Raw genomic sequence first — 26,117 nt, 5'->3', positions numbered from 1 at the left:
TCTCGTAAACTTGCTCTACGTCATCTCCTAACGCCGACAAGAACTCTAGCATGTGGAGCTCCGTCCTCGGACTCCTGTGACCATGTTTCCATCTTTCCTATCTCTCCTATTCCCTCGATATGTCGTTGCTCTCTGACATACTTGTTCTCTCTTTCTACACCTTTATTCCTATCCTTTTAATCCCTCCTCACCCCCATCCCTTGTGAGCTATTCTTGAGGTGTCGCTCGCTGAAGCAGACAGTTACGGGGCTCACTTTTCTCGTCCTTTCTCTCTTAGAACCACTTTGGGAAATGGGGCCATTGGAACGACTTAGAAATATATGTAGTACGGACACACGTACCTTCGGGTCACGAAGAAAACGGATGTCGAGATGAGATTGACGAACGACACGCTCTTTTTTCGTTATTCCATTGTCATTAGGAAACGAGAACACTCAGAACTTCGGTCCCTCGGCCATGACAATTCGCAACGCAGCATCGCGAAACCATTCGGATTACAGCCGTACAGATTGCGAATATCCAGCGAACAAAACACATCCCATATCCACACTGCAGTTCACAGACACAGAAAAAGACGGTCTTCTCGAGTCGCCAACAAGCACACCAGTACGCCACGAAAACGTTCTTCGGGCTTGACAATCCATGTCTGTCGAGCGACGAGAGCGTAGGCACGTCTGTGCAGCGAAATGCACCGGTAAAATGGAGTGACGTCAGAGCCCTTGGCAGACACAGTGAGCAGGCCCCATCGCCGCAAGGTGTGACGTCAGACAAATGTTGAGCCTTATCGGTGCTGATAAGGGCCTCAACTTTTTTTTTCATTGCTTTTTAGCCCTGATGCGGTGTAGCCACTGCATCAGGGGAACTTCTAAATCAGAAATAACAAACAGCACGCCCATCGCTGCAAGGTGTGACGTCATACAAAAGTTGAGCCTTATCGGTGGTGATAAGGGCCTCAGCTTTTTCGACGGCTTTTAGAAGAATTATCGCAGGTAAGCCAACGCATCAGGGGAACATTTAGTTTGGAAAGAGCGCACAACAGGCGGCCATCGCCGCAATTGAGGTGTGACGACTAAAGTTCAGCCTTATCGGTGGTGATAGGGGCCTCAACTTTTTCGACAGATTTAGGACCTTCATTGCAGGGAAGCCAACGTATCAGAAAAACATTAATTTGTGACGTTACGTTTTGAAGCTCTGTAGCGCTCCATCTATTGGCAACTTGTCGGAGCGAGAACCCCGGGCCACGGCCGGGCGTCACTGTCCCACGTCGCCAAGTTGCCACCAGGTGGAGCGCGACAAAACTTCAGAAAAATATAGTTTCAGGGACTCTAACAAATTCAGGCTTCAAATAGAGATGCCATCTGGATTCGAACCACCTACCTACCGGTTAAGAAACGAACACGTAACCTCCCAGCCACTGTCACATGCTGACGTTCCAGCTACAATGTTAGGCTGAAAGTTCACCTTTTAAAGATCTGCTGAAACTGAGAACCACATATGACCTTAAATAAGATTCAAATAACTTCACATGGATGGGCAAATCGATGCATAACTATCACTCTTACCGGCACTCGCCACTGGCACTCCGTTCCCGCAGCAAATAAAAAGCGTCGACTGAACAGTTTAACTTATGAGTGAGCATCATAGCAGGCCTGGTAAAAAAAATTCTCACGACATCACTGTGCGTGCAGGGAAACGCCAGCCAAACCACACGAAAAATATATCTTCAGTGCCAGAAACATTAGTGCGGTTATTACTGAACCTAAGCTTTAAAAAAAAAACTAATCTATAGAAACCAAAATGGACGCGAACCCACAGACCTTTATAGCACGAAAAGTCACGGAAGTTTACGATACTCTCTCATCCAAATTCTGGGCACAGCTTTGGGTTGAGGCAACACCAACTATGTTTGAACTTCTGGCTACCGGCAGTTGTACAGGTTGTAACATTCGTTACATATTGCCACAGAAATTGTCCGTGCTCGAGTGCTATGCACAGCACTCTGTGCATTGCAGGCGAGGCGTCACGAACCAAGAGAAACTCCGACATCTCCGTTACGACAAACGAAAACACTCGCCGAGCACCTGCCAGCCTTGCATGCGGACGAGCTGCGACCAAAGGGCCAGCGCGCGCGAGAAATGAAGAAAGCGATGGTAAAGGCCAGTGGCTCCTGATATCGACAAACTTGGCGTTTCATGTTTCTCGTCTTCGTTCGCTCTATCGGTTACGCCGACGACGCCGGTCAACGTAGAAACCCTCAGGATGGTGAAACGCTAAAAGAAAACGCAGTCTTCTGAAGAACACGTACAGGACAGGCTTATAATAACACGCCAAACTGGCAATCATTCTAAACGTGGGGAAAGGGTGCCTAAAAGCTGCGCTCTAAAAGTACAGGGATCAGTGATGACAGCGCATAGCGTAGAACGTCGTGCACTGGAATCGGCGTAAACAATTAACTGCAAAAGTCAGTTTCTGGATGTTTTGAGCACGCCTATTTCTCGCCATATTCTTCGATAAACTTGTATAACAACGTTCTTGCACTACTTCGCTTTCGCGATTCATTTTCCATTTCAAGATTTCACGAATTAACAGCGCGTACATAGCCGCTAGCTGGGCGGCCGTGGCGCAGAAAGCATAAATATGGCGGACGCCGCCGGAGCGGAGGCGTGGCGTTGACGTGGCCGACGTCATCGCCGCGCCGCGGCGCCACTGCCCCGCCCTTTCACCAGACACTCTGCATGTACGGTTCTATAACACAACCTTTTTCGCATCGTCTCGCGGCGAGCAGAACAACCATTCATTGCTTATATGCAACCAGCGGCAAGACTACAACCATCTCCCTCCCTGTTCAAGTCGACAACGCAAGAGGCCGATAATCGCCTTAAAGAGGGGGTAGCATCTGGCCGCTGGTTCTATATTGTCACGCGCTAGGAGCACGAAGAAACGTACAAGGAGATGCCACTGACTGACAAAATCTGAGACACAAAGAAGGACGTCTCCTCTGGCACGGGTTGCTCGTCTTCGTCTTCTTCGTTTACTGGCACAGAACTGGCTCACTGTTCGCTGGCACAGAACACTAGGTGGCAATACGATCAATGACTGCTTCTTTTGCTCGACGAGAGATGACGCGAAAAAAAGGCTGTGGTTGCTCCCGCTTGAGCGCACTGCCAGCAGCGGCCCTGGATCCCAAGATCCCCTGGATCCCAAGATCCCCCGGATCCAAAGATCAGGGGGTTTTAAGCGGCCCGCCAGATAGGGTTCCTCGATGCGCGCGCTCCCCGATGGACATCTACAGTGTCAATTTTTATGAGAGGGAACACGGGAGCGCATAACCTGCGTGCTCCCGTGTTCCCTCTCATAAAAATTGACACTGAAGATGTTCATCGGGCGTCAGCTAGAACACGTGATTATCATAATGACTTCATGGTTTAAAGCCGGCCACCCACTACAAAAGGCACGCACATACTACGTCACTACACCTATTGCTTTAAACCACGCGCATGATTACAAGTAGTTTACAGCATGCTACGCACAAAATAAATGCAGTCATACATGCGAAAGCTTGACACAATGTCGCTTTCCACTTTATAGATTACTTTATCTATCCACAAGTTAAACTTCTCGAGTAACTTGATAAAATAAAAGGTATGCACAACATGTTTGAAGTACGCACAGTTCAACTCTTACAGGCGAAGCTTAAGGGTACCCCAATTTTTTTTTAAAACAAATCAGATTCGTTGTGTCAAAGATGGTACGGTTTGTTAATTAATTCAAGAAACTTGCAAAGCCGTACTGTTCGTTTCTTGCTAACCAGTTAACCCTGAGGCTTGTACAGTTAAACACTGCACAGTTGATCACGAGGGTGCGACTCCGTAGTGCGACCAGAGTGTCGTCTACTAACAATCTTTCACAGGGCGCTCATGAATTCTGCTAGGCGACGTGACAGTCTATATTATTACGGCTTGGTGGTGCTAGCCACCGCCCGATCTAGAGGGTACAGCCATATCCATCCATCCATCCATCCATCCATTGCAAATAGCATTGAATTAGTGTACTAACTATATGGGAAAAGCTTCTCATAGAGCCTATGCATTAAAGCCTTTAACCAAATCGACATCCATGTTGCGTGGGATCTGATGAATTTTTCTGTTTCATGGTTCTATAGAATTCGGCTATATAAAACACTATTTTAATAAAATTGTCTCTGGCAATATTTCTGACCAATTTGGAAATCTATTAGTTTAAGAAAGTCGAAATCTCGAAAATTTCCTTATTAAGCCTCTGGAAGTCTTGCAGGTTTCGTCTTTCAGAAGTTTCATTGCATTTTAATAAAATCGATTCTCACAATACTCCTGACCAGAAGGCATGCCTATAGCTCTTCGAAGTCTTGTAGGTTTTGACTTTCGGAAGTTGCACAAGGTTTTGCAAAAATGATTATGGGTACTTCCGACCAAAAAGAAAAGTGCATAGGCTTTCAAAATCTTGCAGGTTCCGACTTTCGAAAGTTTCATACAGTTTTAATACATTGATTGTGGCGGTTTCTCTTACTGAAAAGGCAATCCTCGTCAGAGTTTCGATCAACTTTCATTCCATTTTGATAAAACTGATAGTGGGAGGGCTTCCGACTGAAGCACAGCATGCACACAGAAGACGAGAAGCCAGTACAGTATGTTCAAACACTGTTTTTTATTCATTACAGCCAGAAAAAAATAATAAAGTCGTCCAATTTGCAGGCGAGCGACGATATGTGGTTTTCACCATGTTCCACAAGTGTGTATGGGCACATTTAACCCCCTATAACCCAGGCCAGTACGTTTCGCACTCAGAGAGAAAGAGAAAAAAAATTTCACACACTGCTGTTTCGAAACAAGAACAGGCTTTAGTTTCTTGTTCAGCTGGTAACACACAACCTAGAGCGATGCAGAGTCATGTATAAATACGATCGAGACAAGAGAGTTCAAGTGCGTGTTGTTCAGCTTTCCTGACATAAGCAAAAGCTTGTGCAGTGCGTCGTTCAAAAAAGAAGAAAAAAAGAAACGTCTCCAGTCCTCTCGGGTATACGAATTAGTTCTGAACTTGGCAACAGCCACATAGCAATGAGGCAGTCTGAAAAAAGTACACTGTCTACATTTGGCACCTCGCAGTCGTGGAGCACATACAACACGTTAAGAAACACGCACACACAAACAGGTTACGCACATCCGGCACTCAGTGTACGGGCCTTCGACAAACTGCGACTCGACGCACTATGGACATCCCGTTTTTCGACGACCTAATCCCTTGACCACACTGAGAAACCTACCAAAGTATGAAATCTGTCTAGAAACAAATTTCAACGTCCTGTATATGTCAAGAAAAAGAACGAAGATCCTATGGCCGTCTGACTGACACACCGATCCCCAACGTTCATTAGCAAACGTTACCTAGAAGCCAACCCTTCTGTACTGAACTGCTGACGTAACGTCAATGCTCGACATGGGTGTACCACGGAAACGCGAAGAGCACCTTGAGTAGTTCATGGTCCTGGCCATTGCATCAGCCAGATCTCATCGATTCAAGTTGCGGCTTGTAGTGTAAGGCGTGCTTCTGAATGTGAGGGTCAAGCCGCAGCCACGTCCGAGTCCAGTCAAAACGGAAACAATACTGGCTACAGAATTGCATAGTTGGCACAAATGGACAAGTCTTATGAATATTTAGTGTATAGTTTGACACTTCTCATCTCTCACAGATGTACCTTGCATCACTTCGTAGGTGAGTGCCGATAACGTGGTTCAAATGCACGAAGCTCGCAGGTCCAACATGCGCAAGTGTGAATTTCACGGCAAACGAAAACCTTTTGGTGCTTAGACTAATTTCACAATTGACGAACTGTCTCAATACTAGGCCTTCATTGTGTGGATACGTCTATTTCCTGCTAGCATGTCGAGAACATTCCGCAACTTTCAATCTCCAGATTATTCCTTGCATAATAAAGGTTGCTCTTGAAAAACTTTTGAATGGGAATAAAAAGAAAATCTGCACAGTCACCACACAAACACGCGCTTACAAAGAAACATACCGAGAAGTACGACGTACACACTAACACACACATACACAACGCACAACCAGCCTGGCAGCATCGCGCCCCGCATCACGACACAAACCCCCCAAAGAACAAAAAATCATTAGTATGTAATCTATAGAAACACAAGGATCTATAGAACTGCATTCGTGGGCGACGAAAAAAAAATCTAGATGCGAGATGACGACGTGGTGGGTTCTACGGAGGATTGCCCGACAATCGCTTCAAGACCTAGGCACTGACGGCTGATGACAGGTACGACACGCAACGACACCTCGCCGCCGCCACACCGACGCCACTTCTCACTTCTCGTTATTACCTTTCCTTAATCTCCTTTCCGACATTTTAAATATATGTGAAGTCTCTAGACTAGCTCTGGGAGATTATGACACCCATAGAAAAACTTTTTGATAGAGATAGATAAAGAAATACGAGAAACAGTTGGGAAACTGAAGAAAAGCTATTGTTTCCAAGATGAAAACAAAAGTGACAAGGACAATCTGTTACTTTTTCACTTTAAGCCGACGAGAAAAGTGACAATGGAAGTCCAAAGCAGACATTGAAAGAGAAGCAAGGAGTGCTTGAGCAAGATAGGAGTTCCGATTCCGCCCCGTTTTTGCGTTTTGTCGCAGAAACCTTTAGGACGACGTCAAGACTACAATGGATCCTCTGAACGTTTCAAGTGCCAGTAGAACTGAATAGTGCCAAAGCACTGACGCCTAGAGATAAAGCACTGCAGCACTAGATTTGAAACAAACTACGCGTTGGAAACTGTGACGTGTTTCAGTTTCAACCCCGATGTACGGACAAAAAAGAAGAAAGAAAACACAGACACATTTGACACAGCTGTGCAAGCAATGGCAGAAAGGCTGACAGCAGCTCGGGAAGGGGTTGATATGATGTCACTCGTCTTGCACTAACGAGCTGCTATTTATAACGGGACGCTGCTGGGTTTTGTTATTTTGTTAATTAGCACCTCGAGGTAGCATGCTCCCGACTCACATGCTATGCTGGCAGTACGAAAATTGGTTACGACGACTACTCCTTGGGCTTGTGGCCATAGAGTCGGCAGCCGCGTACGGTATAGAAAAATGTTTGGGCTTGGTCGGGAAGACTGAGGAGAGGTGCGCGTTTTCTTTTTTTTTTACATCGTTTTTCGAGTGACTGGTATATATGCGAGGCTGTGGATTTTGTCTACGTGAAACAAAAAGCTGCTGCCGCACACATCTGAACAAAAATGAGAAGAAAGTGTAAAACCTACTTTGAGATACGGCCTGTGCCAAACGAAGACTGCTACAAGTCTTAGGGGCAATGCAGAAGCTTGTCGTTTCACACAATTTGAATGTTATCTTTTACACTCGGGCTCACAACCTCGTAAATGCCGCAAAAGCTTTGGGCTTTGGCGAGATAAAGTTCGCTACGCCGAAAATATCCTCAGGATATAAAGTAAAAAGATGATCAAAAGGTGACAACAGGCGTACAGAATCCTAATTTTTTTTCTCCTGCATTATTCGATTCTCCAGACCTGTCCGAATGCGACGCCAGAATACTGTGCCAACGCCGCTGTAGACTTTCGATTTCAGTGACTTAGTTTCAAGCAAAGCATCAGAATTACACCGGTGTCGTCGGAGACTCATTCCACGCCGAGATTTTTACCGTCGGTTTCTAAATAAGCATGCCTTTACAAAACCTGAGCCCATAGCTTGCACTGCAGCACTAAAACGAACTGCGCACTCGAAAGACGAGGCACGGCAGGAGCAGGGATGGCAATAACCGCCTCAAATATTTTCGACCTCGTGGCTCAACGATTTGGCCTTCATGTTGGACTACAGGCTTCCGATAAGATAGAGGTTCCATCTCGTCATTGCATTTCACACTTTTGAACTGGCACCAACGATGACCCAGTGCAAACCTAAGACCTGCCATGGGGCAATACGACAGAAAGACAGGCCAAGAAATGAAATAACGTAGCAGAGGGACTACGCGGTCACGGTAAGAAACCAGCTTCCAGCCACTAACACTGCCTCATAGCCGGCTTCCCGGCTGGACCTCCTATTGACAACAGTTGGCTCATGGCTAGCCTCGGACCGACTTGTTCCACATCTTTTCTGCACTGCCCCCTGCCACGAGCTTCCTTCCCACAGTACTCGCAGGAGTGGGGGAGGAAAAAAAAGTAATTTTCTTTCCTTTTCCTAGTCGTCTTTTCTTTCTTTTTTTCGTCAACAGAGAGAAAAGAAAAAAATAAATAACAAAGCGAAAATGTGCGACAAGTTCTCTAGAGATCGCTCTCCCCGTACAGCGCCGTTGAAAACGACATGTAGTCCAGCGCTCCGGGGACAGAGCCGTGTCCCTTGTAAGCGGCCATGCGTCGGATGCAGTACTCCGCCTGGTCCGGTGGAAGTTCACGGCGAAGTTCCTCTGCGGTGATGTATGGCTGGGGGAGGAAGGGGGGGAAGGCAAAAACGTCTCAACTACTGAACCACCGTCCATAGATATGACCACACTAGTATCTATGTGAACATGTGTGCACTTGTTGTGGCAAGAAAGCTCGAAAAGAAAATTGTCAGCTTTAAACGGGCCTGACCGTGGTCACTGTACAACCCACCGTTTACTGTTTCAACTGACAGTAGAGAGTGTAATATGGTAAGCCACAAACTGGGCCCCAAGTGGGCGTTTTACCTCCGTAATTTCAGTCTGAGCACTGTCTCTGACATCTTCTGACAAAATCCACCATTTTAGTGTTACAACTGGCCCAATTTGCCACTTTTACTTGAATAAGCAGACGTTCGGTCAACTTCTTTGAAAACGTGTGGCGCCGAATTGCAGCAACTCGCGTCACGTGGCATACCAGTTTCTTTGTACAGTCATGGACAAAATTTTGCAAGATAGCAGAGCGCTGTTCGTAGCCACCTCTAAGGCCCTAGATGGGGGAGTGCGCACGTCAAGGCTGCACAGGATGCTTACTTAAGCAGGTGCACGTCCCATATTCAATCAAATCAGCAATTGGCGGTGAGCAATTGTAGGATGTGCACGCACTCGGTAATCATTTAGCGTAGCCTCGATGAATCCAGCCTTCAAACAGTGCTCTGGCCTCTTGCAAACTTTTATCCTTGCCTGTACGTCTAAACACTTCCGTCAAACCTTCGGCTGCAAGTCATGATTGCTTGTTTGTGCTGCTGTTTCTATCTAGCTTTGTTTTTATCTTATGTTGCAGCCATTTAAATCCTTTATCGATATACTCTGTAGTAAGCAAATTGTTCTGTTCATATTTCGTTGAGTGTTTTTACTCTGCTTAGAGCTGCTTTAGTCACCAATCCGTAAAGTTGACTGCGGGGAAACTCACCTTGTCACCGGCCAGAATCCTGAACGAGTCGATGATCTGCTCAGCCGTGTCTCGGTCGGTGCTCTCCCGAGTCATGAAGTCCAGGAAGGCATCAAAGTGAACGTAGCCCGTGTTGTTCGGGTCCACAATGTTCATGATGCGCCTGAAGTCAGCGTCACCCTGGTAAACAACAAATAGGCGACATTAAAAGATAGCGCATGGAAAAAGACTTCAACACTTTACTTCAATTAAGTCAATGAAGTGAAGAAAGCTACACTTCAATTCGTACAGCTGCTTAAGATTAGCTAAACACTGTATTCACAAAAAAGAAATCAAGTACAGCTGATTTGAATTGAAAAACACACCCATGAATGATTGCATTTGCATTATTTCAAAGGAACCTCTGGCATTTCAAAAGAACACAAGTGTGGTGGCATTATGGTCGCAAAGCGGCGGCCAGACGCCCTTCTCATCTTTTCAGGGAAATCTTAGTGAAATGCGTGCGGGAAAGGAAAATGGTGCAAGGGTGCACGGCCGAGCAATAGTGGCTGCACAATCCCTGAAATAAAGTTACTTATTTGTCGTTCAGGAACGCACTACTCGGTTCTCCGTGCTGTTTTACAGCCGTCCTCGTGCCCCGCACAATACAAGCATTTGTGAATGAATTCCGGAACTGTGATGAGGTGAGAAATCTGTGATTGTCGCGATAATCAGCCGAGACATATATTGTGCGAGGCTGGCGTGCAATTAAATATGCAATTTTTTCCCCTCAATGCAGCTTTGTGGAAACTCATATCACCCTGAAGCTGCATTCTAACGAAGAATTTTCACTGACATATGACACATAAACTTGCACCTACGCAACTCAAATGTGCATATGAAATTTAGAAAAAAACTTTTTGCTGTTATGCATCTCAAAGATGCATACATATGACACCAAGTAAACATTTAGCGGCTACGCATCTTGGAGGCACATGTGATTTAAGGTGAAGTTCTTACAGTTATGCATCTCGAAGGCACATTAGAGAAATAGTAAACTTTATGCTGTTGTGCATCTCAGAGGTGCACCTTGAAAGCTTCAGGCAAGAATCTTTATGGATCTTAAGGGGGGACACGGGTTTTAAAAGCCGAAAAATCGTCAAAAAGTTGATTTTTTGGAAATGGCAGTTTTGCTATTTCCATCCAATATTCTACCATTTCGCCAAGTTTTATGCAGTTTGAAACGATATCTTAGCCGTAATATCAATTTTAGCACCAGTGCCAGCTAAATATGAGCCAAGAATTTGGTAAATAAAGCGCCTTTTCCGTGACACGCGACGGCCGTCATATTTGTCCGACAGCCGCGAATCATATATCGTTTGAAAGCGCAGCCTCTCGTCTTGATTTTCGCGCCATTTTCGGCTCCGAGCGCGCGTTGGCTGTGAAGATATCCCGATTCAAAAAGAAGTCCCAACACGCGCAGTAATTGGCCAGTTACGGCACGTGACCCGCAGCGGGTCACGCCATTGGCCTGACAGGCATCGTCTGCATCACTCCGCGGCGACTGTGCGCACACCGTACGCGTCAACTGGTTTTCGCACGTGAGCAACGATGTCGACGCCGTCGCCGAAGTTCGCTACGAAGTACAAATTCGGAACAAAAAGGAAGAGGAAGACTCCGTACAACTTCCAGAAATGCGCTGCTGTGCCACCACCAGTTCCTGACCATGCGGAGAACGGCGTGCTTCCCGAGTCGAGCGGCGCCGATGCGGGCGTGTTAGGCCTAGTCCCCCAAAGCGCTCTTGACAACCGCCGCGGGTCTTCGTCGTCGTTTCGGCACGACACTGCAATGTTGCAGCCAGAAGATTTGCGGCGTATAGAGAGTGAAGCTCAAGAAAAACTTAATGTACTTGCTTCAACTCCTGCTACTGCCCGAAAATCTGACTTTTTGGATCGTGATGACGCTGCCACACAAGCTAGCAACGATCTCGCTACAAGTTTTTTCATCGCTAGTTACGACTCGATGAACGCGCTGCTGGCGTCTACCAGTTGCAAGTGTACAATTTGTGGTGGTAACCTCACGGTGCGAAAAGGTGAGCGGGATTTTGGCCTTGCTGTGAAGTTTGTTGCCGAATGTGCGATCTGCGGCGATATGGTCTCTTCGTTTTGGCTGCACCGGCTGAACCAGTTCAAAGGGTGCAGCACCTTCGTCCTCGTTTTGCCGGAGCAGCGCGCGCCCTCTGTCGCACCCTCTGCACTGGCTCCCTCGTTTTGTCTAGGTGTAAGCCTAGTTCCTGACGAGTTCTGTACCGGCGTGCACGCACTCCAAAGCAGGTGCAGAGTAGTGCAGCATGGCGGGCGTCCCCCCAAGGCCAGAGCAGACGACGTTGCAAATAGTTGTTCAGGGCGTTCAAAAGGAAGTTAAGGCACTTCACAATCCCGACGGGTCATTTATGACGGACGCCAACGGTTACGTCTATGAGGCATCAGGTAAGTCAGGCTGCATGCATTGCCAAAAAACGTGGTTAGCGGCCAGGAGTCGTAGTCGGTCAGCAAACAGCCTCGTAGCATTGCTTATGCTATGTCGGTATTTTTAATCTTGGTTTTCGCCCTTGCAGACGGCAAGCGCGTTACGTTGCGGTTCATGGCAGGGAATCGTGAAAATGACCCCCCTCCGGCACAACCGCCGACGCCTTCTCCTGCCTGCGACGGCGACGTTGACAGCGATGGGGCTTTAGCCGCATTTCCAGCAGCAGCCGCGTCGGCTGAAGATGTGGAAGAGCTTTGGAGCGCCCGAAAAACAAGGTTCTTCATCGCCAAATACTCGGAAATGAAGGACTTGGTGGGAAAAACCAGGGCACTTCGGTATGTCATCCTATGTCCAAAATTATTTGCAGCTTTTTATTATTCCGTTTCACTCTAGGCAAGCACCAACAAGATAAGGGCGCATGAAGTTCACAATGGCGATGGTTATTGTTGCCTACATTTTACTGCCAGCAATTTACATTTTACTGCCCCCCCCCACTGAAAAAAAATTTTGGCTATGCGCCTGACTGTGACATATACGTTTACATATACACACAAACAGTATGTATAGTCACGCACATATATACACAACGAAGGCATTCGTAATGTTTCATTAAGTCAAGTGATCTTCAAAAACAGCGACGGTGCTTTTGTGTTGGGCATTGCACAACCGCTGTCTTGCCGAAAAGGTGCAGCACCTCCAAGCTCAAGCCATGTTGCAAGTGTAGTGCTGCCTTGAGAATTTGCACTAGAGGGAATTGCATGTTGTTATTCTGAGGCACATCTCTAGCAAGTCTCGCCCTGCAGTCCTTGTGTCTTCACTGTCTGTCCGCATTTCTCTCGCACTGCCACTTTTCAAGATGGTGCAGCTCATTGTTAAAAGAGATATGCTTCTTGACACGTGCTACCCTATCTTTGAACCTAGACTGCGCCGTCGTGTCAGCAAACAAGGTTGCGCAGCTGCATGTTTTACAATGCAAAGACAGGTTAGAATATGGCTGTCTCCTTAGTGAAGCTTTATGATCCAAAAGAGTGATTTACACAATGTTCAACTTCTCCAACATAATGCTTCCCGCACAAAAAGAACGTTCGCAGTTATCAGAAGTGTGTGAATAGTGAATTTCGGAACCTAATCAAGTAAGAGTCAAATAGTAATGGCACCAAATAGAATACAAATAGTAATTGAATACTGTTTGAATAGTAAGTAGACCATTTTCAAAACAGCCTTAGAACAGAACATTTTATTTGAAACAAATAGTCACAAACTTTCGACAAAGGCCATTACAGTCAGTTTGAATCTACTCAAAATACCACAATTACGAAAACTAAGGTAATCTCGTATGCAGCAGGAACTAGAATATTCGTAACATTTTGTAATTGTAGGTTCAACTACGGCATTGACTAGCGTTATCAACGTGAGACTTTGTCACCTCACTTTAAATAAAATTGGGACACAAAAACAAAACAATTTACAACCAAACATTGCAGATACAACTAAATATGTAACGGAGCAGATCAACCCGTCATCACAACATGGCCTGCGCACTAAAAGCGGATAACAATGGGCGTTGAAATTTACATCTGCAAGAACAATTTACGCAAACGCAAAACTTGTATCTGTTGCTAGTCGTGAAGCTGCAAGCACTCGTAGTTCCCACCTTTGGTTATTACAAGACGAAGACAGGAGCTGATAAATGCGATACAGCTAAAGTGCAGTAAAAATTGAGCAAGAATGGAGCTTTCAGAAGCGCATTCATTCGACAATCAATATAGTGTAGGTAGTCTTGCAAAAGCTTGGGCTGCGTACAGGTCACATTAGGGATTGAAAGAATGACTTGTAGCTGTTTCGTTGTTTTGGGGTTCTCCCGCCAGTGCCGATTATTAAAAGAATATTTGTTACTTAGAATATGTGCAATTCGATTCGACTTAGGAACCGAATACAGTGCTGTTTGATTCATTATCCAAAATTTTCGAATAATCGAACATCCCTAGCAATTATCCCTGAAAGCTACACATATGAAGTACTAAGGAAAGGTTCATGTGCTACTGCAAGACTTGGGTCACGTTACGTCGCTTCCTTCTTTCCTACTAACTGTGCTTTGCTTTTTTGTTTAGCACAAGAAGGCTTCTGTGGAAGAAGTTGGCTGAGGCCATCAATACGGAGTTCTTGTGCAACGTGACTGCCACACAAGTGGAAAACAAATGGAAGTCGCTGGACAGAGCATATAAAAAGTCAAAAAAAGACAACAATTCTTCAGGTCACCACCGTGTGAACTGTGAATATGAAGAGTAAGTTACGATTGTGTCTTCATATCTTCAGTGATTCTCATAGTGTCTATTACAGAGAGCTGGCAGAAGTCTTGGAAAAAGAACATAGTGTAAATCCAAGGCTGCTCTTGGAGCCTGGAAAAACAATCCTGCCTAGTGCAAGTCCAGAGTAAGTAAAAATTACTTAATTTGTGCTGTAGCCTGGAAATGACATGGCACCTGTACAATTACTTTCAACAGCACCAGCATCACTGAAGCACCTCAAGATGCAGCAGTCCCAGTCGAGTGCAACACAGCATCCAAAGTTCGGAGCAGCACAACGCCAAAAAGGAAGCGCCAGAGTAGGTCCCAAGTCACGCCGCTCTTGGAGGCATTAGAAAAAATGCAAGCTTCGAGAGCTAAGCAAGAGGAGGCAGCAGTGAAACAACTGGAGGAAAGAAAAAAATGGGAAGAGGCAAAGGCAAAGCGGCATGATGAGCGCATGCAGCGATTCGATCGGTTGATCGACGTACTCTCAAATAAGGACGGGTTATAATATGGGCAATAAACTTTTATAACACTAGCAGTGTCTACTCCATCTAATTTGTTAAAAAAAAACATTGCTTCTAGACGCGGCACCCCACTTCGCAAAACATTTGCACACTGAATAAATCGCGAAGCAAAGATGAACTTCTAGCACTGTTCCTTTGCAATGAACTCTCGCAGAGACTGACTGTAGCCTGGCAGACTGCAATCAAAATCTCCTTCACTTTCATCATTGCCCACATCTTCTTCTTGGGGAAGCGTTGCAAGTTCCTCAAGGAAGTCCCTTTCATCGTTGCACATGTTGTGTAGCACACACGCAGCCATAACTATATAGCAGCACTGTTGCACACTTTTTGCATCAACAAGGTAGAGCCTCCTAAAACGCTGTTTAAGCAGGCCGAAGGTGTTCTCAATAAGCACTCGTTGTTGACTGTGTCGTTTATTGAAGCTCTTTTTCCACGTAGGAAAAGAACTTCCATTGTCCTTGAATGGGGTCATGAGCCATGGCATCAGTGGATATGCACTGTCACCCAGTATATAATTGTCTTCACATTCCTGAATTGCGCGTGCAAAGAAGGGGCTCTCCCTCAGGACACGGGCGTCGTGAACCGAACCTGGAAACCCAATAAACACGTTCAGCAACTTGTTCCTGTCGTCGCAGATTCCTTGCAGGATTATCGAAGGCCACTTTTTCCGGTTGAAGTAAGACTGCGTAGATTCGCTTGGAGTGAGTATCCCGATGTGTGATCCATCGATACAGCCGATGGTGTTTCTTGGGCCCTTGCCTTTACTTTTGGCGAGGAAGCCGTTCTTTATGCGGGTCACTTCCGCGCTACTAGGCCAGCAAATTATCTCATCGCTAATAGCGTGTAAGAAGTGAACGACCCGTGTCACACAAACATGAACAGACGACTCGGTAACATCGAATTTGTCGCCTATGGCGTACATAGATATTTGTGAGCCTAGGTACACAAGCGCTATGAGGCATGTTTTTTCGGCACTGATTTGTTGGCGGCCTTGCACTGCCCTTGGGTAGAAGGCTGAAGTCTTGAACTTGGCCCTGAAACTATCAAAAGTCTCCCTGGACAGCCTGAAGAGGCGCTTGAATTCATACTCATGGTACCTGCCGATAATGCTTTCGTACCCGGGTACACGGTTGGCATCGTCGCGCACCAACGCGCACGCGACCAAGATGCACGCATCGTCGTACTCATCGTCGCAGTCACTGCAAACGGCACCGCTGACGGAATCGTCGTCGCTGCTCGAGTCCAGCAATTCCATCGCAGTCACAAGAAGTGCCATCACGGCCGTGTATTGATCGGACAAGGCGGCGGAGGCGGCTATTTTAGGCTTACACTACAAGGTGTTCTCCGGCCTGCACTCACGTCAACTCACGCCTTCGTTTTGGCTGTAGCCGTCGCGCGCTAGTGTCGGCTAGTGCCGAGGCGTGGTTGAGGCTGCACCTGCACTTGCTCGACCGGCGCTGCACGCTCACTGCACCGCTTGGCACCGCTTTTTCTGCACCTGCACTTTTCTGAACTAGTGCAAGCCAAATCGAAGATTCCTATAATGTGCAGGGATGGAGCTCGCCGCGCGTGAGCGGCAAAGCAAAGCTCAGGCCTTTTGTCATAAACATCCTTGCGGAGCGTGCAATGCAGAGCACCGGAAACGGGCAAACCGCAATGAACGACATTTTTGCGGCGATGAACATTTCGGAGAGAGGAATGCACAATAAAACATGGCAGGGACACTTGAAAACGAAACTCGTCCCCGCGGCAACCGATGGGGCAGAAAAGTTGATGGGGACATGTGCACAATTAGTGCGCGATTTGTACCGTGACCTAAATATAAACAGCCCGGACAACATCGCTATATCGTTCGATGGCACATGGATGACGCGCGGCCACTCGTCTCATATCGGCGTCGGCACCGTAATTGAGCTCTACACAGGATTTGTGCTCGATTATGTAGTGCTCAGCAATTTCTGTGCTGGGTGCGCACGGGCACCAAAAGAAGTTGACCCTGCCTACCAGGCTTGGAAGGAGGCACACGCATGCCAGAAAAACACGGACAAAAAAGCTGGGGAGATGGAGGTGGAAGCGGCACTGATCCTCTTCCAAAGATCGCTGCAGAAGCATAAGCTGCGGTACACGACCTTGTTGTCGGATGGTGACAGCCGCGCTTACCTTGCTCTTCAAGATGCGAAAGTCTATGGATACATACCCGTGGACAAGGAAGATTGTGTTAACCACATTCACAAGAGAATGGGCACAGCACTGCGAAATCTAGTTTCCAAGCAGAAGTCCTCTGGTACAGAGAGTCTCGGTGGGAAAGGAAAGCTGACTGGTGAGCTTATCACCAAGCTCAGCAGCTACTATGGCTGGGCCTTGAAATCGCACAAAGGTGATGTCAAGGCCATGCATAAAGCAGTCATGGCCACATACTACCACATCACCTCAAACGATGTCACTTCTAACCACACTCTCTGTCCAGAGGGCCCAGATTCATGGTGCCGCCAAAACGCAGCAAAGGCCAAAGGTGAGCCTGCTCCAAAACACCGCCACAATCTGCCACCCCATGTATGTGAGGCGCTTCTTCCAGTTTACAGACGTTTGTCTGATGAATCGCTTCTTCGGCGATGCCTAAGAGGGAAGACCCAAAATAACAACGAGTGTCTCCACTCAATTATTTGGGCACTGGCGCCGAAGGAGAAACATGCATCATTGTTTGCTGTGCAAGCTGCTGTGGCAGAGGCTGTAATGAAGTTCAATTCTGGGTATGAAAAAGCTTCTACAGCCATACTTCAAGAACTTCAGCTAAACCCTGGCCAACAGTTGACCAAGCGCATGAGTGAAAAAGATCGCCACCGTGCTGAAGCATGCGCACGCAAGCATGCTTCTGCAGAAAACTTGCAGCGTGTGCTACGAAAACAACACCGAAATGACTCTAAACAGACAGACTATGTTCCTGGAGGGTACTGATGCTAGGCCATTTGTGAACATTGTAAATAGTTTGTGATTTTCTGTATTAAATATGAGCCTATTTTGTTTTTTGACGTTTTCTCAGAATGTCATTTTCGATGTTTTTGAAACTTGCCAAAGCGATATCTTGGTCTTGAGGTCACATAGAGCCACAATTCTTGTGGTGGCATGTAGCTACATATGTCTCCTACACAAATGTAGGAACAGATTTTTCAATCTAGTCTTTCTAAATTTTTATTCTTGGTACTAATTTAATCGCTTGATAGAGATATCTGGAGATTAAACTTCAAATTGCTATAAAATTGGTAATACTTGTAATGTTAAAAAAGTAATCCTACATTTGTGTTAATTACACTTCATAGTATCTAGCCATATGTCAATATTAATATTCTGGCCAATAATTGCCTTTCCATTGTTCTGATAAACAATATAGGATTAATTTTAATTATCTCTGCAACTGGCCAACCAATTTCAAAAGCAATTATATTTTTGAAATCAGCTTGAAAAACTCTGTCTGGGTTACAATTTTCATTGAATTTGGTCAAGAAATATAAAAAAAAATTTAAAACCCTCTTCCCCCCTTAAACTACACACATTTCGCCATGTCGAGATTCAATTCCAGTATTTAGCACACAGCACCAGATAACGACCGAATGAGAACAGACGAAGACAGGCACTGTCTGCATCAGCTGTCTCTCAGCCCTTATGCACTGTATATGGAAATACTCTTCTGACCAGCACATGCTATCACTAATTGTTTTTTAAAAAATTTTAAACAAGAAAGAACGGGAGACACCACCCCACCTGGCGGTCGTTGCGGATGCTGTAGCCGAGGCTGACGAGGCACGACTTGAACTCATCCGGCGTCAGCCGGCCCGTGCGGTTCTTGTCGAAGTGGTTGAAGGACATTCGGAACTCGTTGAGCTGCTCTTGGGTGATGCCCTTGGAGTCGCGCGTCAGGATCTGGTTCTCGACCTCGTTGATGTTGCGGTGGATGGAGGTCATGAGCTGCTCCCAGCCGACGCGCAGCGTCTCCATCGTGTAGTGCGTGTACCGGTTCTCGAAGATCATCGCCTCTTGCACCTCCTGGTGGGTGCGCTCCAGTTCCTCCAGGTGGGGCCTGTACTGCGCCGCCGCCTGCTCGTACTGCTGCAGCCGCTTCAGCTGCTCCTCCAGTGAACCCTGCAGTCGGCAAACACGTGCGGAGATTTTTCCCTGGCCGTTCATTTATCAGTGCAGTGAAGTGATATTCTAGAGTTGCCATATTTATTAAGATCGTGACACAAGCTTTTCGCTAGGTGTTTTTTTTATATATACCCGAGGTCGACCACCGTGCTACGCTCGAAAACCGTAAGTTCTGGATGTCTGGAGACTGCAGTGATGCATCTGATCTTAAGGAACAGCTACAGTTTTGAACAAAAATGGGGATTCCTTCTTTTGTCTAGTCTTTGGGTCCTTTGAAATTCTTTCCTTGACTTCGTTAGCTGCTGGTTTTCACCTGAAGCTATATTATTGGCCATTACAATACAGTGTTGGTTGCCTGCTCTTTTTTTGTTTTTATTTCGCAATCTATGTGGACAACATGCGCCATCCAAATGCCATTTGAATCCGCTACAAGATAAAAAAGCATACTGTTCCTTATACATTTGCGCACGATGCCTGAAAGGCCGTCCTTTTTTTTTCTTCTTCTTTCTGAGGTGATGGTATAGACGGTAACACAGTGATGTTAATGTGGTCAGGTTACAGTAGAGTAGTAAATGCTGTTTTTGTTGCTGCCTGCAACAAAGGTTCGAAGGCTCTGTTTTGCGGTGCCCGAGTCGTAATCTTTGCACCCACCTGCATACCCATGCCAAGAGCCGCCACAGCATCCATCTGCCTCTCGATCCAGGGACCGACAACGTTGGCTTTCTCGGCGAACTTGCGGCGCAGGCGCTCATTGGCTGAATGTTAGTCAAGGAAAGTGCTGTGGGCACCAGGGTGCACTTGTAACCATACAAAACATCCCTGCAATGTTTACTTTTGGTTGATTGATTGATTGATAGATTAAGTGATTATGATTGCATTATAAGCAATCAAAAAGAGACCCAATGTCTAGACTACTGTAGCACATAGCAGAGGAGTGTTCCAGATTTATTACAAATCTGTTGGGCTTTTTAAAAGCAACGAATGGCAACACAAAGTGTACCACAGTAGCACATAAATCTAGCCCTATGCCTTCACTAAGTAGAAACGTAAGCTGGGAAAGTTGGCATGAACCCATGAAAAATTTTCATTTAAAGTATTGGCACAATAGAAAAAAAATATCAATGATTTTCACCACAAAAATACAAGTGCTTATATTCATGTGCTGAAAGTCTTTTCGTGCGTTTTTTTTCTCTGTCACATTTATAGCCTTCCCAACATTGGTCCACAACGGTTGCACGTTGTGTCGCTATCTAGGGTTCAACAGAGGGCCAACAACATTAAGTACGGCCTTATTCATGGTTTTGACCTATGCCCATTTTATTTATCTATTTATTTATTCATTCCCTTACGAAAAATAGCTTTCAGGACCCAGGGCACTCAATAAGGGGGGAAGCCAGAAGTAAACTCATTGTGACGAACAATGTTACAGTGCAGGTTAATAAGATTTAATAACAAAATACTTCATAAAATTTAAAATGCAATCAGTCATAGTAATTCAACGGCACACGAAGAGCAGATTATAGCACTTTAACCAAAAGAGAGTGCAACGCTTCACAATGTAAAAGCTCGATAGTTAGATGATATAAAAAAAATTTGACGACACTATATCATGAAAACGTCATCATCATCAGCTTTACTTAGCCCACTGCAGGACAAAAACCTCCCACATGTTGCGCCAGTCAATTGGGCCCTGTGCTTGCTGCTACCACTTCACACCCGAAAACCTCCTAATCTCGTCTGCTCATCTGAATTTGTGTCTCCCCCTAACCTGGCCGCTTGCCTTTTCTGGGAATCCAGTTAGTTACCCTTAATGACCAGCGGTTATCCTGTCTACGTGCTACGTGCCCGGCCCATGTCAATTTTCTCTTCTTGATTTCAACTATGATATCCTAACCCCAGCTTTTTTTCTTACCCACTCTGCTCTTTTCTTGTCTCTAAGGGTTACACCTATCAATTTTCTTTGCAGCACTCGCTGCGTCATCCTCAATTTAAGCTGAACCCTCTTTGTATGCCTCCAGGTTTCTGCCCCGTAGGTAAGTACTGGCAAGACAGTAGGTAAGTACATCAAGTTTATACTGATACGTGTTAGGGTTACTTTCTCTACTACATGCATGCAATCTTTACTTTTAATATATATATGTACACTTTTATCCTCAATATTATTATATAAGCATACATGAACGTAGGAATTTTGCTTTGAGCTCCTCTATCAGCACAAAAAAAAAAGGATACATTGTTGCCTCATGAGCTCAGCCTGGAGGACTTGGTCCCTCTTGGGCACCAGCTGCTTCACGTCGGACCACTTGCTCGTGATCACCTGCGACAAGGCAAAGACACGAGTCAACTTAACAGCCCAAACAGAAATTCAACACAAATCGCTTGACAACAACTCAATCCAACATATCTCTCAGATTGCTTCACACGTTGTTGGTAAATAGACCCTTCCTACATCTCTCTCATCAAGAACTCTATAGATGGTGTAACTTTGGCAAGTATTTAATCATACATTTAACGGTGATTTCTCAGAATTCATCTACGCATTTTTGTAGTTGGCTATTAACCAGCAAGTTGATTGTCACAAAGGTCACGCACTGTTCATTAGCAGAAATAAGAAGCAGTAAAATCCCAAACACCATCAAAAATAAATAAAAGATGAATCGGCTTTGCTACGCAAGCCTTGTTCCCATTAATGGGCTGAAGGCAAGCGACAGAAATGGGAACACCGACCTGAGAGGTGAGAGTGGTGTAGGGGTTCTCGACACCGCCGGGCACCTGGTACTGACTGGCGATGGCCTGCACCTCCTGCGCCAGCCCAATGATGGCCTTGTGCTCCTTGTCAGCCTCACCCAGGGTCTGCTTGAACTGCTCGTGGGCGTCCATCAGGCCCTGCAGGGAAACGAGTATCGAGGTTAGAAGCAGCTGCCTGCAAGAACTGACGATGCAAATTTTTTTATATGGAGATGGTTTACATGCCAAAAATCCCATATCGAGTTAGGGAGCCTTTGGGCAGTTGGGGAGCCTTTGGATGAATTTTCAGACCATAAACTAGAGGGAGGGGGGGGATTAACGTGCATCTCAGTCTAGTACGTAGACGTTTTTGCATTTTGCCACCGCTGTCTTTCTTATTCCATCTTCAGGAGAGTACAGCCTTAGCCACAAAGCTTACAAGGTGGGTGCTGATCAGGCTGAGTGACACGGAAGTTCGCTAGAGTTTGGACAAGAAACGGTACATGATCTCGTTGATTTTGGTCACTCATTCTTATGTTCATCACTTAAGGCCAATATATATAAACAGCCGTGGAATGACATAATGTTACAGCGTCCTTGCTATGTTGATGACCGAGTGTCATTGGTCCTTCAACCGTCGTATAATTCGGGTGTCATGAAAAAAACCAAGATAATGGCCACTGACACTCAGCCTCGACCAGAAAACGGGTACAGACGACCTGAATAAACTCTCGGCACGACCTTATGCCTCTGCAAGGAAGGTAGATTAAATTATTCTTGACAGTGGCAACTAACGGCAGCATTACATAGCTGGAGAAAGTGTGAGCGAGTTTCTATTTTCAACATTAAAAAATTGAATACAACGTGCATCTTCCTACCGATAAACAGCCTCGAAATCGCCTGCATGTGAAAACAAAATCGAAACCTCGTTGCCAACAGCCTCCCGTCAGAAGAGTCAAAGTGTCATCGCTATCACATTATGGTAAGGAACCCCGAGTTTGCATTGAATGCATTCGTGCTCAACTGAGCTGTGCATATTGTAATTTGCTAGCTTGTGAAGTGCAACTAGTGATGTCTCATTGTTATTATGAAGGGTGACGTCAAGTGAAAGTAATTTTACACGGTAAAAACTGCTGCGCCCCACCCTCATGCCTGCGTAAGCCTGTGACTGCGAGTGCACCAAAGGCAGGAGATCGGCTGTATGTCGACTAAGAAAAGTTTCCATGGTCCAAATATGTGAAAATGTCAGCTTTTCGACTTGCTGAAGCTACTCAGTGTGAATAGAGCTTGACTAAGTAATGACCCCGGATATGCACATGCACTATAGAAGTGTATGTAGAAGCACATGAACTTCTAGGAGAATAAATTTTCTATTGCAAAAAGACATCCTGTCTCACTCTCTGTTTTTCCAATCGTCAACCTAGGAAAACGCAAGTTCATATTTTGCACTCGTGAATATTCGGTCAATGTTTGATTGAAGTAAATGTTTGTTTGTTTTTTTTTGGACAAAATCTGAAAGTACACGTAAGATGTGGGGTTGGTGTAAAACTGCAATGTATAACCAAGGTTTCTAATGCATTATTTCTATGGGGATTTTGCAGGGACCAAACCGAAATGCGAAATCAAAGTACCAGTGCAATTAACAATGCTAATAAGAGACTGCTCTGCATGTCTTGTGCATTGTTTTCTTACATTGAAGGTACCTACAAAATGAGAGTTTTGTATGTTCTATGCTGACATGAGACTGAACTACTACCACGCAAAAGTCTTGATAGGCTAATTCAAACTTTTGCCACAGCATTTTGGCAGGAGACCTTGAACAACTTTATTTCAATATGGAAACATTGAAATTATATCAAACATGAGTGCGTGAAGCCGACACAGCCAACAGTTTTGACCTCATGTTTTGCAGCGGCAAACGCAGCGGGCTATCGTCAAGTGGATGCGACACCTCAGACAGTACACGGAGTCAGCTGCATTTATTTCATGTCTTCACACACAGCAACAAGATAGTTTCAGCATTTGAGTCTATGTCTATCCTTTGCGTCTGTTTCATTGCTGTTCTCGATGCAAGCTGCCATAAGCTGCCACGAACCAACTTACCCACCGTCACATCCTAAGCAAAGGTCTCTCACCTGAATCTCCTCCATGGTGTGGACAATGAACATGTCGACGAGGTCTTCGCGTGCCCCGTCCAGCCAGTTGTTGAAGGGTGCCACCCTCTTGGCAAACTCCAGGTGGAGGTGGTCAATCTTCTCGAGCACTCGTTCGGCCTCCTCGAGGGCACTGCGTCGCTTCTGTGTCAGCGTGCCCAGCCGGTCCCACTGGTCACAGATGCGCTGGCAGCGTGCGTTCACCGTTGCCGCGTCATGGTAGCCCAGGGCATTCAATTCCTGCAATTTTCATGCAGGCAGAAAGTGCGAAGTTTCTCAGTCAGCTCAATGCAACAAAACAAGCAGTTCGGCTACAGACGCTTTTAGAAACATGAACTTTCCATGACATTTCTGTGTGCCCTACCACGACGAAGGCCGAGATGGGTGAAGATGGTCCAGAGGGGCTCATCATTGAGGTTATTCAGCAACAACTAGTGCCACCTCTCTAACTGCTGGCGAGTGGAGCAATAACAAGTCTTCAATACTTAATTCTGTTGCATCATACAGTAATTATTACTTGTGCACACTGCTCTCCAAATGCTTAACTTCTAAAGTTCGTACCTCCTGCCAAGAGAGTGCTTATGGATAATGTCTGATGCACCAGACCATGTCGACACGCTTTCAAAACAATAGCATGCCTCGACAGCATGCAAGCTTTCCGCAGTTAAAGCCATAGTTTTCTGTCCTCAGCTGATATTGACAGATCACTGAACAAACAAACTAAAGTTTGATGAATTGCAAGCATCGCTTTCCGAGACAATGATTTTCTAGAGCCTGGAGCCCATCATCTAAAGGGGCACCCATGCGTACTCTACCATGCCCAAATTTTAAAGCCTTGAAAGCCACGGACCGTCTGGATGAAGGTACTCGTTCGCTTTTTCACAAGTCATTTACCTGCGCGATGGCGGCGATCTGCTCGACGCGGTCCTGGTGAGCGGCGAGGTCGCTCTCAAAGGCCTCGTGCTTCTTCTTGAGGGCCTTGACCTCGTTGAGGCGGCACTGGCGGAAGTCCTGGCTCTGCAGCATCTCCTCCTTGCCGCGCGTCCACTCCTCGTGGATGTCCGCCTTGTGCTTGAACTTCTGAGCCAGATGGTCGAGGCGCTCCAGTCTGCGGGACCAGACGTTAATGAAATCATCTCAAACGCGTTGGAATGAGCTTCAAGAGATGCAGGAACGTGAACACATGGTATTTGCTTACAGAGTGAGCGAAATAAATGAAATAAATAAAGATAAACTTTCAGTCAAGATATAAGCGCACTTTTTGTTGTCCTTTGCTAGTACTTACAGTCAAACCTCAACATAAGTACAGATACGATGAATTATTAGTAACAAAGCAGTAAGTGATAAACAGTCACGTACTTAACAGTGCTTCAAATGTACGTATTGGAAGACCGTGCCAACAGAGGGAAACCACCACACTGCTCACTGGTTGTCTTTTTCGAGTTCTGAACTCTCGCATACTCTCAGTAAAGAGAAATCTGTTAAACAAAACTGCTACCTAAATGGAACAACTGCCTCTGACAAGATTGGTTTCGTACTTGAATTCTACACCTCCGCTAATTTCCCCCTACACGGAACTGCTGGTTGAACATAAAATAGTTTTCTGTTCCCTTCAGACTCTGTTTAAATGCAAGTACACGGAAGGCAGGGTAACGCAGCCCACTGACCGCATCATCTCAGACAGAAGCCACTCCTCGAATCCCTTCTCGGCAGTCTCGAGGCCCTTCCAGGCGCTGGCGATGTCCGAAACCATCTTGCCCTCGGATGGCAGGTAGGCCGGTCGGTTGCTCAGCCGCAGCTTGGTCTGCAGCGTGTTGAAGTTGGTCTCCAGCTTGGCCTTCTGCTCCACCCGCGGAGGCTTGTGCGTGCGCCGGTAGGCGCGGAACTCCTCCAGCTTCTTCTGCACGCCCGGCAGCGTATTGTCCGTCGTGCGGTTCTCCAGCCACGGCGTGGTTCGTCGGATCCAGTCCAGAAGCTGTGTTCCACCGGTGTTTTAGTAAAGGACACTATAGCAAAACACTACGTCAATTTAGTTTTATCAAGTATAGCCTGAAAATCCTTTTGTTAATTGTTCTGGGATCACACATTTGTTCTTAGAACAGAAAAAAAGAACTGAAGGTCAAATTTTCAATTTATCCCTAAACCTTGGCACCCGAATTTCAATGTAACGTGATAGAAAGTGACATTTTGCATCCTGGCCAAAAAAATTTCCAGAATCTAGCTAAGTAAAGCCTCCAACTCACTTGGAACACAATGCAATTCATTTTTACCAATGAAAAATTCCATACACCTAAACAGAGGCCACCAAAGTTCATGATACCATGACACAGCGATATAAAACAGCAAACGTGCTGGCGCCACCTGTATTTCTCTTTGCAGATTTTCTTATTTGCC

General features: G+C 45.9%; 2 protein-coding genes across 3 annotated transcripts in view; one reads left to right on the top strand and one right to left on the bottom strand.

The window, feature by feature from the left end:
• Window positions 1–7,907: 7,907 nt before the first annotated feature.
• Window positions 7,908–26,117, bottom strand: part of Actn (alpha actinin) — a 101,685-nt gene continuing 83,475 nt past the window's right edge. For both annotated transcript variants that reach the window (XM_075866902.1, XM_075866903.1), the window contains exons 8-16: window positions 25,391–25,698; window positions 24,618–24,831; window positions 23,706–23,963; window positions 21,571–21,729; window positions 21,076–21,160; window positions 19,495–19,598; window positions 18,463–18,840; window positions 9,402–9,560; window positions 7,908–8,492 (exon numbers count right to left, since the gene is read on the bottom strand). In XM_075866902.1, coding sequence (XP_075723017.1) covers window positions 8,334–8,492; window positions 9,402–9,560; window positions 18,463–18,840; window positions 19,495–19,598; window positions 21,076–21,160; window positions 21,571–21,729; window positions 23,706–23,963; window positions 24,618–24,831; window positions 25,391–25,698 — 1,824 coding nt within the window. In that variant the 3' untranslated portion in view covers window positions 7,908–8,333. The remainder of the gene's footprint in view (window positions 8,493–9,401; window positions 9,561–18,462; window positions 18,841–19,494; window positions 19,599–21,075; window positions 21,161–21,570; window positions 21,730–23,705; window positions 23,964–24,617; window positions 24,832–25,390; window positions 25,699–26,117) is intronic.
• LOC142765621 (uncharacterized) lies at window positions 11,829–14,714 on the top strand. The gene is made up of 4 exons (XM_075866904.1): window positions 11,829–12,223; window positions 14,000–14,173; window positions 14,229–14,321; window positions 14,393–14,714. The coding sequence occupies exons 1-4, from the start codon at window positions 11,940–11,942 to the stop codon at window positions 14,685–14,687; spliced, it is 846 nt and encodes a 281-aa protein (XP_075723019.1). The 5' UTR covers window positions 11,829–11,939; the 3' UTR covers window positions 14,688–14,714.

Source organism: Rhipicephalus microplus, chromosome 6 (genome assembly GCF_043290135.1).
Source record: "Rhipicephalus microplus isolate Deutch F79 chromosome 6, USDA_Rmic, whole genome shotgun sequence".
NCBI classification, from domain to species: Eukaryota; Metazoa; Arthropoda; class Arachnida; order Ixodida; family Ixodidae; genus Rhipicephalus; species Rhipicephalus microplus.
This window is presented reverse-complemented; position numbering and strand designations above follow the sequence as displayed.

Coding starts and splice junctions, on each gene's coding strand:
- LOC142765621 (XM_075866904.1), top strand. CDS start 11,940: ATGTCGGTATTTTTAATCTTGGTTTTCGCCCTTGCAGACGGCAAGCGC. Junction 12,224..13,999: donor GGAAAAACCAGGGCACTTCG/GTATGTCATCCT, acceptor TTTTTTGTTTAG/CACAAGAAGGCTTCTGTGGA. Junction 14,174..14,228: donor GTGAACTGTGAATATGAAGA/GTAAGTTACGAT, acceptor TGTCTATTACAG/AGAGCTGGCAGAAGTCTTGG.